Raw genomic sequence first — 17,496 nt, 5'->3', positions numbered from 1 at the left:
GGGGCGTCACAGTGCAGCCTGTGCGCTCATTTGAAACCCGCGGAGACTCTACGGCGCATCACAAACACACACGCTCCCTATGCACGGCTCGTCTGCGACAGCGTGTGCCCTCGTGTACCAGCGTGCATCACAGGGCAGGTTCAACTTCCTAAACATCCTACCTGTCCATCTGCCTCACGTCAGCACGCCGCCCCTCGCCTTTTCACGCTCTCGCTCCTTCCTGCGTACAGCGAACACAAGCCCCTCCCACAGTGCGCTGATTAGAAGAGCAAGACGAAACGTGAAGCAAAAACTAATCTAAATTTGTGTTCCAGTGTTGGCACAAAGCAGGTCTACAGCACAGAGCAGATCTACAGAACAGACCTACTGCCACATTTGGCTGAAGTTTGCCTAACAAAAGTGCACAAATTCATCTGTGTTTGTCACGATGTGCGTTTGGTAAACATGCAGTGGCTGGTAAAAATCTAGTTTGGAACTTTAAAAAACAGGTTTAAAAATCTTCCTTCACTTTTTTCACAGTTTTGTGTAAAGTGCCAGAGGAAGTTCTCTTAAAGAAGGGGTTCTCAAACTGTGGGTGAGGGTCCAAAAAAGGGGCACAGAGTGTTTCAGTGCAGTTTGCTTGGCTTTGTATTAGGTAGATCTTTATGACTTGGTCATTTTGTAAGTAGCTCACATGCTGAAAAAGTGTGAGCACCACTGGTCTAGTGTATTCTGGTTCCTGACCTAGTCGCTGGACAGAAACGTAATTGTCTCCTCCAAAAAGTTCAATCCCGTACTTTTAATTCAACCTTATCAGCCATGTTCTTTTACTTTTGCTAATCTCTACACTTTAACGCAATGAGTACTCGATTCATTCATTTCCCAGCCCCCAAAATCTCTCCCAGGTGCTTAACTGTACACTTAAGCCTCCTCTTGGCCTTCTGTGTTAGCAGGTGTCCCCCGTATAATCCAGCTGCTTTATATAGACACAGGTGACAATGTATTTTTACAGTGCACCGCGGGCTTTGCTGGCTCAATGCGCCAAATTTAGTCAACATTTGAATCTAACACGACAGATGGAGTTTAATGCATCGACAAACCCTAGGCCCTTCCCGAACAGCTTTCCCAGCCAGGTACTCCGTCTCCAATCAACGCGGCGAGCAGGACGAGATGTGATCGCGTGACTCGGGTATTAATTATGCTAAAATGGCTAATTAGCTCCTTAAGGGGTAGCTTTTATTGGTGAGTAATTAATATGACAATTACCATGTTTAGAGAATGACTTTGGATACGCCCCGACCTCTTGGCTGTAAAGTCAGATCGTGCTTATCTTTGGTTTAATCACGTCGTGCTTGTGTAAAGGTTTTTTTTTCCGTGACTGTGCTCGTCTCCATGGAGATCGCTTTCCTTAGAGTTTCAAAGTACATGGCATTGATCTTAAAAAGCTTTTATTTATGCAATTACCAGTGTTTTTATTGCTAACGTCCCCTCCACGTCCGGACAGCCCCCACAGTTCAGCGTTTTAAGTCTCGTCTTAAAACCCGCTTTTATTCTCTGGCTTTTAACACCGCGTGAGTTGCGTGGTCCTCTGTCTTTTTTATTTATTTTATTTATTTACTGCTGTTTTACGATTTTTATGGTTTTGTTTTTATTTGCTTTTACTGGTTTTATTCTTTTAGGACCAAATTTTAGCAATTTATCTTTTTGTTGTCTCCATTTTATCTCTGTGTAGCACTTTGGAAACTGCTTTGTTTAAATAAATAAAGTGGATTTGGATTTAATAAAATACATGCATGTAGTTTTAATGTGCAATGCAATATTTAGACTTAAACAAACCTTATTGAGCCACAAGGGAAATTATTTGGACACAGCAGCTCACACAATAACAAAGAGAAAAAATGTAAATGGTAATAATAAATTCTAAGTAAGTAGCAAAAAAGATGGCAATACATGCATTTTATTTTTACTGGCAGAGGTGCCTCTTCACAGATCTGATCTGTAACTTTGTGGCGTCACTGCTTGTCTTTATAGAAATAGGTGATGGTGTCCACACGACAACATTTTTTGGTCAAAACGATGAAGTTCTTATTCGTTTTGGCCATTCGTCCACACGGAGCTGGCGTTTCTGTTGGGAGAAAATGTTTTTTTTTGTTTTTTTTTAAACGGGTTCCAGAGTGGAGAAATCTGAGAACACCGGCACTGAGTTTTCATGTGGACAAGCAAACCACAGCTTTTGGAAAACGATGACATCATGCTTGTTTGTTGTTTGTTGTCCGCAACAAGAGGAGGAAGGACTTTATGGCAGATGTACTACATCATTTTCACTCAGTGCTCCATTGTCGTGTGAACGTGAATATTTAAGTTCAAGTTCCTTTATTGTCATTGTCATATAAAATAACAACAAAATTACGTTAGAGCATCATACAGACAGCATAGTATTTTACAACTGCATAAAGTGTAGAGCACCCCCATGACAACCACCACGTAAACATTACACCCACGATGTGAACATTAGAATACAGAACTAGTAATATCAGTTTATTGATCCGACACATGTGTAGACGCAATTTTTTTTCAGCCTGCAAAAAAATGAATAAATAAAAATCCAGGAGCGTTGTCGTGTGGATGTAGCCACCTCCTCTGGAACTGAACAGAAATCACATCCATGGAGATAAGCAGGTGGCAGAAAAGTTACACAGGGCACCTTTAAAGATCCACTATGCAACTTTATTGATGGACGGTCCTTCAGCTGGTAATCTCCATGGTGACGTTCCTGAAATGTTTGGCATTATGTCATTACTTATTTATCACGGATTTATTAAATTTGAGGTTCTAACTGTGCGCAGGTTCCACTGATCTGACCTATAACTTGGCCAGAGATCGTTTTAATGCCATACTGTGGAAAATTCTGAGCAAAGCATTAAAGCCACTGTACCTGATTTTTACTGTCTTGAAAAACGTAAAATGCAAAACTAGTTCATGACAGTTTGCAGTGGTCTAAAGCTATTCTTCTCTTACTTTATGCAATTAATCACTGCAGAAAAATCAAAATCGCTCTAAAAAACATGCACAAAGTTAACAACAACTAGCATCCTAACGCGCACTTCTTAATTTTCTGACAATAAAATGCTTTCGAAGTAGATTCAGATCTCTCAAGAGCTACTTACACAACATATCTGACCCAGAGCAAGAAGAATTTTGCTTAAATATATGAAAAATAAAAATCTGCTGCAGGACCTTGAACATTTCCATAGAGACAAGATCTACCAAAAACGTTACACGGCACACCTTCAAGGCTTCGCACTCCATTGCTCGATTTTGAACGTGTTTGTGGAGTACAGAATGGCTGAGGTAGGGGGTCTGGTCTTAATTGGGACATTTGTAAATGGCACAGTGAGATCCCTGCTTATCTACGCGGAGACAAATTAGTCTGGCTCCCGATGAGCTCTTCTTCTGAAAAATGTTTGTGTTTAATTGAGATTTTAATGAGGATCCCCACCACCGGCGTGACACGACAGCTCGCACACATTTCAATTTCCACTTCCAATTTCTCCGAGTTTCAGCCACGTGCCGAACACCTTAAAGTGAGAATTATAACGGGAACGCGTGGGGTTACGAGAACTATTGTTTAGTGTTCGGCTGTTTTATTGGCGTCACGCGATCGGCAAAATCAACCACCTACAACTTCAATTACTTCTTCCCTGACTCATATTCGTCGTGCAAGAGTAAATCACAAGTTTGGGTGAAATTAGAAGTACAACAACAAGGTAATGGCCTAATTAAGGGTGTAGCAGGGATCTTAAAATCTATTACAGTTAAGAGTTTGGTTCATTGATAAACCTGCACCCACTGCTGGTGACTCACATTACAAAATGTGAGGATGACATACAACGAGCTGAGAGGCAAGAGGCACTTTGTTTTTTGTATTTTAATTTTTTCTTAAGATTTATCCAAAAAGAAAATATACAAATGCTGAACCTAGTAGTAGTAGTAGTAGTAGTAGTTGTTGTAGTTGTTGTTGTAGTTCTAGTAGTTGTTGTTGTAGTAGTTCTAGTAGTACTAGATGTAGTTGTTGTTATAGTTCTAGTAGTTGAAGTTCTAGTAGTACTAGTTGTAGCTGTTGTAGTTCTAGTAGTAGTAGTAGTAGTTCTGTAGTAGTAGTAGTAGTAGTAGTAGTTGTTGTAGTTCTAGTAGTTAGTAGTTGTAGTAGTTGTAGTAGTTCTAGTAGTTGTTGTAGTTCTAGTTGTAGTAGTAGTTGTTGTAGTTAGTAGTAGTAGTTCTAGTAGTTAGTTGTTGTAGTTCTAGTAGTTGTAGTAGTTAGTAGTTGTAGTAGTTGTAGTAGTTCTAGTAGTTGTTGTAGTTCTAGTAGTAGTTGTAGTAGTTCTAGTAGTTGTAGTAGTAGTAGTAGTAGTAGTTGTAGTAGTTGTTGTAGTAGTTCGTAGTAGTAGTAGTTGTTGTAGTTCTAGTAGTTGTTGTAGTTCTAGTAGTTCTAGTAGTAGTAGTTTGTAGTAGTAGTAGTAGTAGTTCTAGTAGTTGTAGTAGTAGTAGTAGTAGTAGTAGTAGTTAGTAGTAGTTGTAGTAGTTGTTGTAGTAGTAGTAGTTGTTGTAGTTCTAGTAGTAGTAGTTCTAGTAGTTGTAGTAGTAGTAGTAGTAGTAGTTGTAGTAGTTGTTAGCAGTAGTAGTTCTAGTAGTAGTAGTAGTAGTTCTAGTAGTTGTTGTAGTAGTTCTAGTAGTGGTAGTAGTAGTAGTTGTAGTAGTTGTTGTAGTAGTTCTAGTAGTAGTAGTAGTAGTAGTTGTAGTTCTAGTAGTAGTTGTAGTAGTTCTAGTAGTTGTTGTAGTAGTAGTAGTAGTAGTAGTTGTAGTAGTTGTTGTAGTAGTTCTAGTAGTAGTAGTAGTTGTTGTAGTTCTAGTAGTTGTTGTAGTAGTTCTAGTAGTTGTAGTAGTAGTAGTAGTAGTAGTAGTTGTAGTAGTGTAGTTGTAGTAGTTGTAGTAGTAGTAGTTCTAGTAGTAGTAGTAGTTGTTGTAGTTCTAGTAGTAGTTGTAGTAGTTCTAGTAGTTGTAGTAGTAGTTTCTAGTAGTTGTAGTAGTAGTAGTTCTAGTAGTTGTTGTAGTAATAGTAGTTAATGTTGTAGTAGTTCTAGAGGTTGGATTTTAAATAAAATATATTTATGAACTAAATCACAAACAAAACATACAATGTTCCTGCCTTTTGTCTTTACACGACTTATTTTTGTCTCACAATACAAAGGCAGAGAACAGGAACTGACAAATAAGGGTCAAAGGTCAATTTAGAGCTCAGTATCTTTCACAATATTTATTCACATGATAAAGGAGCTCTCACATACAAAACAAAACATTACGGTGTTCTGCCTTTGTAGCGCAGTACTGTCCTGAGGAAGTCGGACTGCAGGTGGCGCTGTCGTCCTGCTTCCACCGGTAGGAAAACGGCGCCAAAACCCGTACCTGTTTAAATCATCTGAGCGAACACGTGACAGCAACATCCCGTGACCACTCTGAGGAAGACCGAAAATAAACCCTTGGTCTGAAAAAAGAACCTAATACCAAATACTCGCAATATTATTTTTAGCTGGTACACATACTCGTATTGTATTTGGGTCCGGTCAAGCGGTAACGGAGAGAAACAGGGGCAGATTTTTGACATTCAAATGTCTCTTATTCAGAAACTAGAGGGACTATTGAAATAAGTAAAGTATCAGAATGTAGGAAAGAGTTACACTCCAACAGGGTCAAGTTAAACCTGTGAGATTCTTTCAAGTTGTTGACAAAAAAACGGAGGGAATGAAATATGCAGCACTTTTTGGGCAATAAATCCAAACAGTGATAACCAGCGGTTCTCACTTACATATCCTTAACAAACTGGTTTGAATATTTGCTTCATATAGTTTTCTACCATATGGTACAAGATTAGGTTGAAAAACCTCTTACTTTTTGAGTCATGAGATTTTTTATTAAGAAAGGTCATGGTAACGGAGGGAAAAGTAACGGAGGGAAAATTGTGCAAACAAGTAGAAGATGCATGATTTTACATTATTTGTCGCTTTTTTCTTCCGAATACTTTAATATTACTTCAAAATTAAAGGAAACTATTTCTATCAAATATGTCAGTCCTTCCAAGCACATTTTTATCATTTTAAATACATTTTTTTGGAAAAATCATGTACCTTCATCAACAGTTCAAAGATGGAATAACACAAGATATGATGAAATACATTCATTTATTTAGATGATTTGCAGGTCTTTGAAATTTGGGAAATCATTTTTGTTCCATGTTTCATACATGGTCTGTTTAAAACGTATGTAACTTTAGAACCAAAAATGGTACAGAAAAAAGGTCAACAGTTTCATAAACTAGAGTACATATGTATCTGTTCAATACATTTTTATATCAGATGCATTAACTTGAATTTTTGGCCTTGCTGTTTACTTCTGCTTGACCGGGCCCATTTACCAAACACAGTAGTCTGTAGGTCGTCGATCTTCTTGCTTTTGGGGTTCCACAAGGGTCCAATTAATAAGTTAAATTCAGTTAAACGTAAACATATGCGATTGTGTCTTTAGGCTGCATCCACACATGAGATCCGTGAGTGTCTGTGGTCAAAAGCCGCAGCCTCCAGCAGTTCAACATGTGTGCATAAGCAATCAGGGAGCGTGTAATTGGAGTGGCTGGCTAGATAATTACTTTACCCACTTAACCGGCACGCCACACTAAGCCATACATAAAGAGTAAACGCGAGCTGTAGACTTTGAGCATTAGCGGGGCAGTCTCCACCAACATGAAGAATTATGGCGCTGTGTTGTTTACTGCTGTGTCATTGTTTCCTTGCTAGAGGTAGAGCCCATTTTCTTCCCTAGCCAGCAAAAAGAATTGATTTGATGTGAATTTTTTGTTTTTGTTTACTGAGATGTTGTGAATATTTACTGCCTAACTGAGAGTTTTGGAACCCACCTAGTGACACTTGATAATAACGATATGAATTTATGAGGAAAAACTCAAATCAATAATGAAATTGTTTATTAAAAAATGATCCATTCTTAAGTAAATACTACTATCCCAAATACCCCTAAACCAAAAGCCTAAACATTATTTAATCAGTTTTTTTTTTCATTATGAATTAAAGATGCATTACGCAACTTTTCTGGTGGAGGGTCCATCACCTGCTCGTCTCCATGGAGATGTGATTGCTTTGCTTGGAATGTTCCATAGTATAACTTTAAACATATCTATCTACACTGTTGGGAAGGTTATTTTTAAAATGTATTCCCCTACAGATTACATACCCCAAAATGTAGTTTGTAACGTAATCCTTTAAATTACTTAAAGTGAGTAATGTAATCTGAATACTTTGGATTACTTGATTTGCTGTAGAGAAGCAAAGACAAGGAAATCTTCACATAAGAAGTTTTGTCTGATAAAAGAAAATAAAAAGCCCAGATTTACTTAAACATATTAAAAATATTATTGATAGAAGATGAGGCACGGTCCACACAGCATGGTTTAGTCCTGTTAAATCCTGGTTTAGTCCTGTTTTAGTCTTGGTTTTGACCTAGTTTAGTCCTGGTTTAGACCTAGTTTAGTCCTGATTTAGACCTGGTTTAATCCTGGTTTTAGACCTGGTTTAGTCCTGGTTTAAACCTGGTTTAGACCTGGTTTAGTCCTGGTTTAGTCCTGGTTTAGACCTGGTTTAGTCCTGGTTTAAACCTGGTTTAGACCTGGTTTAGTCCTGGTTTTAGTCCTGGTTTAGACCTGTTTTAGACCTGGTTTAGTCCTGGTTTAAACATGGTTTAGTCCTGGTTTTAGACCTGGTTTAGTCCTGGTTTAGTCCTGGTTTAGACCTGTTTTAGACCTGGTTTAGTCCTGGTTTAGTCCTGTTTTAGTCCTGGTTTAGACCTGGTTTAGTCCTGGTTTAGACCTGTTTAGACCTGTTTTAGACCTGGTTTAGTCCTGGTTTAGTCCTGTTTTAGTCCTGTTTAAGACCTGGTTTAGTCCTGGTTTAAACCTGGTTTAGTCCTGGTTTAAAACCTGGTTTAGTCCTGGTTTAGTCCTGGTTTTAGTCCTGGTTTAGAAAGGGTTTAGTCCTGGTTTAGTCCTGGTTTTAGTCCTGGTTTAGCCCAAAATGTGAAAATGGCAAAATACCGCTATGTAATCCATTTATTCCAACAAAGTAACTGTAATCCAATTACCACTCACTGAAACAGTAACTGTAACCGAATACAGTTACTCATAATTTGTACTCTGATTACGTAACTCCAGTACATGTAATCTGTTACTCCCCAACACTGTCTATCTAGTGTTTATCCATTAGGCAAGGCAAGTTTATTTGTATAACACAATTCGTACACAAAGTAATTCAAAGTGCTTTACAGAATAAGAAATACATTAAAATCACAATACAAACAAACCAAAACATAAATACAATTGAAATTACAAAAATGAAAGATAAGAGTGCAGAATGAAAAAATCACTTCCACTATGGTTTTTTCTGTTGCTCAAAACTACAATAACTCTCTCTGTGTATAAACTTGCATCTCCACAGATCTGACCTGTAATGTAGCCTGTAGTTGTTTACTTGAGACAGATAAGTTTAATCTCTTCTGTGGAACATTCTAGACAAAGCAATAACATCTCCCATGAAAAAAAAAATCAGGTAATGGACTCTCCACCGGAACAGTTGCACTATGCACCTTTAAGTCTTTCTTCATACATTATTAAGGCTGTTTAGAGTGTAGTAATTATAAAGTATAACCCTTATTTACAGTGCAATTATGGTATTGTAAATAATATTGTTTAAAAAAAATGCATTCAGTTATTGATTATTAAGCAAACCAACTGGCTGAAACAATTTCTTATTTAGTGCAGAGTAAATCAAAGGTTGCATTCTCCTCTACACATGATCAAAAATTGTGAATAAACTTGGACTAAAATTGCATCGAGTAGACCGGGGCTAAATCTGGACTATGAACTACTAAAACAAGTAAAAGTAAAAAGGTAAAACGTGAACTTTATTGTCAGTTCACCATGTAGCAGACATTACACAGGGGGATCAAAAATGCGATTTCCCCAGAACTCCAAATGTGCCGTTATAAACTAAAAACACACACATAGACGTGAAATAAATGTATTCATTTTTAATCATTGCATTTATATAGCACCTTTGAAGATACCCAAAGCACTTTACAGTTCATTATTCATTCACTCAACACTCAGTGGTGGTAAACTACTACTGTAGCCACACCTGCCCTGGGACAGACTGATGGAAGCGAGGCTGCCAATCTACGCCATCAGCCCCTCCGACCACCACCATCACTCACCCATACTCTACTTTCATACTAGGCGATGTGGGTGAAGTGTCGTGCCTAAGGACACAATGACACATGGCGCTCCACATACAAAATGTTCGCCGCAAACTCGGGATGATTTTGACAGTCAAAGGTTTCCTTTTTCGTCCTTCCTGTGGATCAATACTGCCGATCGCCTTCACCTTTCCCTATTTTTCAATTCCGTTGGGAAGGGAGACAGTTTGAACAGAGGTTTGCAGTCACACACACCTGAATCCCTTTTGCAGTTATGGAATTCGCAAACTTCCAGTGCCCGTTTTCCGATGTTAGGATCCAAGAACCACACAATTACGATGTCCGAATCTTAAAACTAAAATGACAATATCAGAACCAGGAACAAAAGTGATATGGTTCACAAAACTTGAAAAGATCGTCTTTGACAATAGACACATCCCACTGGAAAATTAAACATGGCGGTTTGATGCTCACTTTTTTGGAAAATCCTTCCCAGTATGCATTGCGCAATGACCGGAAGTCCGAGACGCGTGTATTAAAAAATGTCACAAGAGGTTTTAACCAAGGCAAATTATACTTTGGGTTATTTACATGAGTAATAAAGTCCATCTCATTATAGAAGCAAATCGCAGCCAAAATCGAGCAAATTCTCCTGCAGCGTGGCGGCCTTTAGACTTTGAAACTCATTAAAACCGATGCGTCCTGCCACACTGACCTCTGACCTGATGTGGGTCCGGGTGAGGCGCAGGTTTGATCAGTTATCAGGTCATTAAACGTGCGTTATGACGTGAACCCGGGTGATACCTTGTCGCTTCGGTCAAACACACAAAGCTGTTTTCGTAGGCAATCTGAACATAACCCGCTCGATGCACAAACCCGACCTGCAGTCATTATAAATCCGGCGTAAGTATACACCGTTATGAATCAATACTTGCATTCGCAGACTTAACACTGCCAGGGTCATTAATTCGATACCACTAATTATATGCACGTATCATTAAACCTTCAACTGTTCAGTCGAAAATCAAATTGGACTCGAGGCAGTCTTTCATAACCCCACAAACCCGCAGAGATATTACAGCCTACAAGCTTCTAATTGACTATCTAAATCCTCGTGCGTACATGGGGGCGCGCACCTCAACTCACACGAACGCTCCAGACGCTCTAAGCTGCCTCTAAGACCTGAGTCAAATTCTAATGCTCGCGACGCACGACGATTACAGAGGCATCCAGCGTCGAGTGAATGTGAAAGGGAATCAGAGTAGGATTCCGAGAGACGCTAATCAAATCACTTTGGGTTTGCGAATCAACAGTGTGTCCCGTGATGTGTGTGCTAATGAGACTTCAAACTTCAGTTTCATATGTGCTTTTTTTTTTTTAAACATATTTTTCAATCCACTTCATTTCTATAGCGCATTTTATAAACATGACAGTTTCCGAAGTGCTGCACAGACAAATTAAGACAATACATCTTTAAATTGCATTTTTTTTGTAAGGCAACCTCACTTTTTCATTGCTTAGTCATAACATAAACTCTTACCAGTTTGACCAGCTCATCAAAACAATGATATTTACTGTTTTTAATGAAGAAATACAATTAATATAATGCAGAATTGAGTTAAGCATTTTGGCCCGGCCCTTCATAATATTTTCTGTTTCTTCATGTGGCCCCATGGAAAAAATAATTGCCCACTCTTGCTCTAGATCATTGTTTCCCAAAGAGTGGATTGCAAGAGATTTTTTTTTTATTTTTTGGGTCACAATTTGCATGTAGGTCTGCAATGTACATATACATAAATCTCCGCGCACCCCCGCTTCTCTCTTCTCTTTTTTGGCAGCACCGCCTTGCCTAACCAGTTTTCTGTGGGAAACACTGGTTACTGTTTTTCCTTGTTCAAAACTTGAGTACTGTATTTTTCGGACTATAAGGCGCACTTAAAATCCCTTAAGTTTCTCAAAAATCTACAGTGCGCCTCGTAATCCAGTGCGCCTCATGTATTAATTCTGGTCTTGCTTATTGACCTCAGACCGATTTTCACACATATAATCCACTGAGTTGTGTTCTTTAGTCTGACAGAAGCAGAACCGCATCAGTGCACAACAAACAAGCTGTTTTTTCAGTGCTTATAGTTTATGCAAATTAGCCATGTGGTTTTACGTTTTGTTTCTGTAAAACGTAAACAAATGTGCTCAAAGCTGCATTAAACACATTATTACTCAGTCCTCCTTGCAAGAAATAAAAAAGTCTGAAGTGTAGTGTGTTTGTTTTACTTAATGCACCTTATAATCCGATATGCCTTATGTATGAAAATAGATGAGGGAATTCAACATTATTAATATTGCGCCTTATAATCCCAAAAATATGATAATACTAATTGTTCAGAGAGACACGATCATTCAGTCAACCATAAAACATCCTCATTAATGTTCAATAATGGTCAAAATTGTATTTTGTGATTTAAGAATAATGTCTATTGACTTGGGTCGCGATGATTTGTGACTTTCAAAATATGGGTCCCCAGAAAAAAAGTCACTGATATCGATAATACAGCTGATCGACTTTTGTGAGAGTGGAGCTTAAAGGTGCACAGCGTAACTTTTTGTGGTCCGTCACCTGCTTGTTTCTATGGATATGTCATTGCTCTGTCTCGAATGTTCCACAGTGTGATATTAAACATCTCCACCTTACATTTATTCAATTATAATGGTTTTATAGCTCAAAAATACCTCGAAAAACAGACATTCTGACTGTGATCTGACCTGTAACTTGGTCTAGTTTGGTCTCCATGAAGAAAGAAAGGTTTAAAGCCATACTGTGAAACATTTTAGACAAAGCAATAACACAATTACGGAATAAAACGGTAATTTTGAGACTGTACATACTGAACATTGTGAATATTGTTAAATTCATCGAAGAAGTGACACTTTCCATGCAAATACTTTGTCTTTTTTTTCCATTTATTTTTATTTCCTACTTCCCTTCCCCGAGAAAACAAAGTCGTTCTCCATGCCCATACCACTCGATGTACAGTATGTGGCCTAGTTACCAGTTAGCCCTATATAATGTCACCGTTCAATGTATTTTGATTTGGCTGACTCGGCCCTGGAGGAAAGACGGTGACGAGGGAGCGTACGTGCTGGACGGCTGCTTTAATTCGGCGTGAGTGGGTCGTTCTGAACCCGAGGCGCATACAGCCAAATTTAAAAGCACACAGACATCACTTTTCCTAATAGTGCTTTCTTAGCTGTGAGCAGTGTGGGAGGGTGATGGCCACAACTACCCAGGGGTGGAGTTTCTGGGTCAGTGGAAGAGACTATAAATAGTATAGCATGTACTTTTTCATGTGCTGCTGCCGCTACTGTATGTGCGGCGTACGTTTGAGATCCCGCTAATGGCCGTGGATTATACGAGTGACGGGATAATCCTAATTTATAAAAAGAACATTGTGATATTTTCTCTGAAGGTTGAATACGGAATGAAAGATTCAAAGTGCGTTCATTGTGTAGCTTTTCTGGCGGAGATGATTTTCTCCATGAAGATGTTATGTGTTTTGTCTTTGGAATGTTTCGCAGTATGGCATTAAACCTTTCGATCTTCACGGAGACCAAACCAGACCAAGTTATAAGTTAGATCTGTGGAGCAGCAACCCCGCTCACAGTTAGAATACTTGTATTTCTTGGTGTTTTTGAGATATAAAACCCCCTGAAATTGCATAAATGTAAAGTAGAGCTGTTTAATGTCACACTGTGGAACATTCTGGGCATGTCCATAGAAACAAGCAGGTGATGGACCTTCAACCAAAAAGCTACTTATTGCACCTTAAATATGTAATATCTAGAAGGGTCTTAAAAATGTCTTAAATTTCATGTTCCAACATTAAGGCCTTAAAAAGCATTAAATTATGTTGTCCAAATCTTATTTTTTTCACAAAGGTCTGAAATTTCAACTGGGCTGCAGTGCAATCTTAAACGGAGGAAGGAAAAAAAAACAACAACAATGTGAAATCACGTAACATGAATGAATGTTTTGGAGTCTGCGCAAACAGTACTTAGTTGGTCTTGTTAGAATGTTAGAAATGATTTTTTGGCCATTTACAAGCAATGCATACGACTATAAATGAGTTCTGAATGAGATTTTATAATGAAATATTTTTTGTTATTTAAGGCAGTGAGTAATGGTCATTATTAGAATTGGATCTGGTGTTTTTCGCTCGCATAATGGGTGCGATGTTGGTCTTAATTTTCATTTCAGTGGTTGTAAAAGGTCTTTAAAATGTCTTAAATTTGGGGTAGTCAAACCTGGGGGATACCCTGGAACAACACTGAAACAATATAAACTTTTTAATGAAATGTCCCACCACCTACTTTTCTCCATGGAGATGCCTGAATCCTCCACAGTATGGCTTTACACGTACTCTATCTGTCATGTGTTTATTCAGTTATAGGTGTTTATTTTCTCTGAAGGACAAATATAAAATGTGCCACTTGACAAATATGGAAAATACCAGATTAATGTATCTAGAAAAAAAAAACATCAACAAAAACAATTCAGGGCATTTAAAAGTGTGACTTTTTTTGGTGAAATGTCCATCACCTGCTTGTCTCCATGGAGATGCTATTGCTTTGCCTGGAATATTCCACAGTATGGCATTAAACTCTAACATGCATTTATTTGATTTCAGGTGTTTTTATTGCTCCAAAATTAAACAAAAATGGCATTATTATTATTATTATTATTATTATTAGTAGTAGTAGTAGTAGTAGTAGTAGTATATTTATTTATTTATTATTATTATACCAACATGCAAAGACAATAGGAAAAAAGTAGGACATACATGTATACAATTGTGACAAAGAAAATAATGATTCATTACAATTACATTACACGTACATATACATATATACACATTCATACCTGTAACACACATGCATATACACATTACATATACGTAAACATGTGTGTGCATACAGACATACACACACAAACATATATATACATACTCACATCACATACATACTCACACACCTCTTTTTACATATATAAACATTACTACATTTCATGTCCATACACACGTACACATACATGTGTGTACATACACATACATACATGCACATACATAGATGAATATAAACTTAAATGTACAAACGTTATGGCCCTGTCAGTGTATGCCGACGGACCAGAATTTACCTAAAACGCTGCATACGCTAAACTATCAATGTTTTTTTAATAACTTATACAAAACTTACCTATAACTTATCTGACATATGCCAGCGTATTTGCCAAATTTTTCATGCGTTGGTATACGCTGGCTCAATCGTTAAGGTGTGACAGCCCTTTTATGGTAACATACCTATCAAAAGATTTCTGAATTTCTCCCACCAATTATGAAAAGCGGGATTCTTACTGTGAGCGGACTTGCCTTTCCAGAGATCTGACCTAAAACTACGCCATCTGGTGGTATTGATGGTCATAATTTATATAGACATGTTTACAAGTAATATATGGGTTTGACTTTCTGAACTGAGAGACAAAATATTGAACTTTTTTCATCATATTTAAATTTTTTGAGATGGAATAGTAATAGTTCTAGGCACCGCAATAACATCTCCATGGTACCACACCCTCGACCCGAAAAAGCTGTATAGTGCATCTTTAATTTGAAATTGCATATAACACTGGTGGTACTGTCCAGTGTCTTTTCACTACGCCGTGATTGAAAACAGCTTCAACAATGTAAAATCTAAAATTAAATGACTGAACCGATTGCCACCTGCTCATTCTTTGTGTTAATTCTTTGATTGCAGGACCAAGTACCACCTGTACGGAGGAGTCCTGCTACCATCAGGGGGTGTGTCTCCAACAGTGGGAGGGCTTCACCTGCGACTGCACCATGACGTCCTACGGGGGATCCTTCTGCAACGACCGTAAGTGCTCGCGTCTCTATATCTCTATACGGCTGAAGGCGGTGAGTGAGTGGCGTTTCGAAAGGGCTTTTGGTTTGTTAGGTGAAGGTATTGCTTGGCGCTAAATGTGCTGGAAGTCAGAAGTCAGGACTTGTTTGGGAGAGACTAGCCTGGAGATGCGTAGCAAAGGTTGGGTTAGTGCAGCAACGTTGCAATGGCTCAAAATGGTACAAAACATCCAACTATTATGCTTTGGTAACCTCCTGGCTTTTTGTTGCTTCTGTCTGCTTCGCTGTTCAAATGGATAGAAACACTGAAATGCTTCTTTTGTCTCCTAATTGGACAAAAAGCAAAAGAAAGCTAATGCAACATGATTTTAATTGGTATAAAAGTTACACAATCCTTCACTGGACTCACCTTAAAGGTCCTACATTATGCACAATTGATTCACCTTGTTAGAATGTTGTTTCCTTCTCAAAAACAGACCAGGAGTTGTGTTTTGTTTCATTCACACATTTGAGTAACTTTATTAATATTCTGTCTACATCTCCAAAACTCAAAATGCTCTGTTCCACCTTGTGATGCATGTACGCTGCAAAAAAAATCTCACCACATTAAGATGACTTGAATTAAGAAAGTTTTATCATGATTTGAGTAGATTTCTCGATTTCAAGTAAAATTATTTGCCAGTGGAATAAGACTTTTTGAACTTAAATATGAAAATACATCGTGCTGCACTTAAAATAAGAAAAACAACAACTCTTTGCTCTTAAAATAAGAAACAAAAATTTTACGTTGGTTGAATTCATTCCAATTCTCTTCTTAATTACGTCAGACATGTCAAATTTGGCCTGTGATAAAATAATATGTATTAGAGCTGTCCCTCCGGCTACAGATAGACTATAGAGACATTATTTATTTAAAAAAATTTGGTTATTATTTTATATTATTCTTGTTCTGGATTCAGTGTTTAAGTTAAACTATTATTAAACATTTATTTTAAGAAGAAAAGATGAAGTTTAAACATTACATGTCTCAAAAGAAAAGAAAACACACAGATGCTGTTGACATTTTTCAATAAATATTTAGTTTGGCCGACGACTTAGTCCCAGTTTTTAATTTTGGCTTTCTGTGAATTTGAGTTTGACACCTCTGATTTAAGTCATATTAATTTAGGTAGATGTAGTTTTTTTCCAGTGTAGCTGTAGATTTCAACTTAACTGCAACACAGCAAAAAAGCTTGGCCAAAATTTAAGATATAAACACTTAAATCGATCAGAAAATGATTTAAAAGTAGTGAAATTATCTGTCCATGCAGCAAGATAATTTTATTTTTTAACAAATAGACTAGATTTAAACAGTTTTAGAACTAGTAAGTAGAAAATAAACCAGAAAACAAGATAAATAACCTGATATAAAATTTTCAATCTTGTCCAGATCAGAGAAATTTGCAGTGTACATTTTGACCTCGTATTCCTAAAAATATCTAGATGATTCTGGTGAAGATGAATGGGAGTTTAAAAACGCAGTGGAGCACGTTCTTACCACGTGACATCGCAAGGTCGAACAGAGTGTTTTCAATATGAGAGATGAACTAACAGTGTTGGGAAGGTTACTTTTAAAATGTATTCCCCTACAGATTACAGATTACACACCCCAAAATGTAGTTTGTAACGTAATCCATTAAATTACTTAAAGTGAGTAACGTAATCTGAATACTTTGGATTACTTGATTTGCTGTAGAGAAGCAAAGACGAGGAAATCTTCACATAAAATGTTTTGTCTGCTAAAAGAAAATAAAAACCCCAGACTTTATGTAACCGTATTAAAAATATTATTAGGGTTAGGGTTTTTTCCTCTTCTATTATTGATAGAAGAGGAAAAAATACGTCAGCGCAGCATGGTTTAGTCCTGTTAAATCCTGTTTTAGTCCTGTTTTAGTCCTGTTTTAGCCCTGTTTTAGCCCTGGTTTAATCCTGGTTTTAGTTCTGGCTTAGACCTGGTTTTAGTCCTGGTTTAAACCTGGTTTTAATCCTGGTTTTAGACCTGGTTTAGACCTGGTTTAGATCTAGTTTAGGCCTGGTTTTAGTCCTGTTTTAGTCCTGGTTTTAGTCCTGGTTTTAGTCCTGGTTTTAGACCTGGTTGAGACCTGGTTTAGTTTCCGAGAATGAGTGGTATTACTGGGAAAAAAAAGAAAAAAAAAAAGGGATCTAGCCCAAAATGTGAAAATAGAAAAATACCGCAATGTAATCCATTTATTTTAACAAAGTAACTCTAATCCAATTACCACTCATTGAAACA

General features: G+C 37.6%; 1 protein-coding gene across 1 annotated transcript in view; it reads left to right on the top strand.

Annotated features, from left to right (window-relative positions):
* nrxn2b (neurexin 2b) overlaps positions 1-17,496 on the top strand; it is a 1,850,542-nt gene that overhangs the window by 993,843 nt on the left and 839,203 nt on the right. Inside the window, exon 16 of the mRNA XM_055156806.1 lies at positions 15,097-15,216. Within this exon, the coding sequence (XP_055012781.1) occupies positions 15,097-15,216 (120 nt within the window). The remainder of the gene's footprint in view (positions 1-15,096; positions 15,217-17,496) is intronic.

This window comes from Boleophthalmus pectinirostris, unplaced genomic scaffold (assembly GCF_026225935.1).
Source record: "Boleophthalmus pectinirostris isolate CB_2022bp ecotype Guang Dong unplaced genomic scaffold, ASM2622593v1 HiC_scaffold_20, whole genome shotgun sequence".
Taxonomy (NCBI): Eukaryota; Metazoa; Chordata; class Actinopteri; order Gobiiformes; family Gobiidae; genus Boleophthalmus; species Boleophthalmus pectinirostris.
This window is presented reverse-complemented; position numbering and strand designations above follow the sequence as displayed.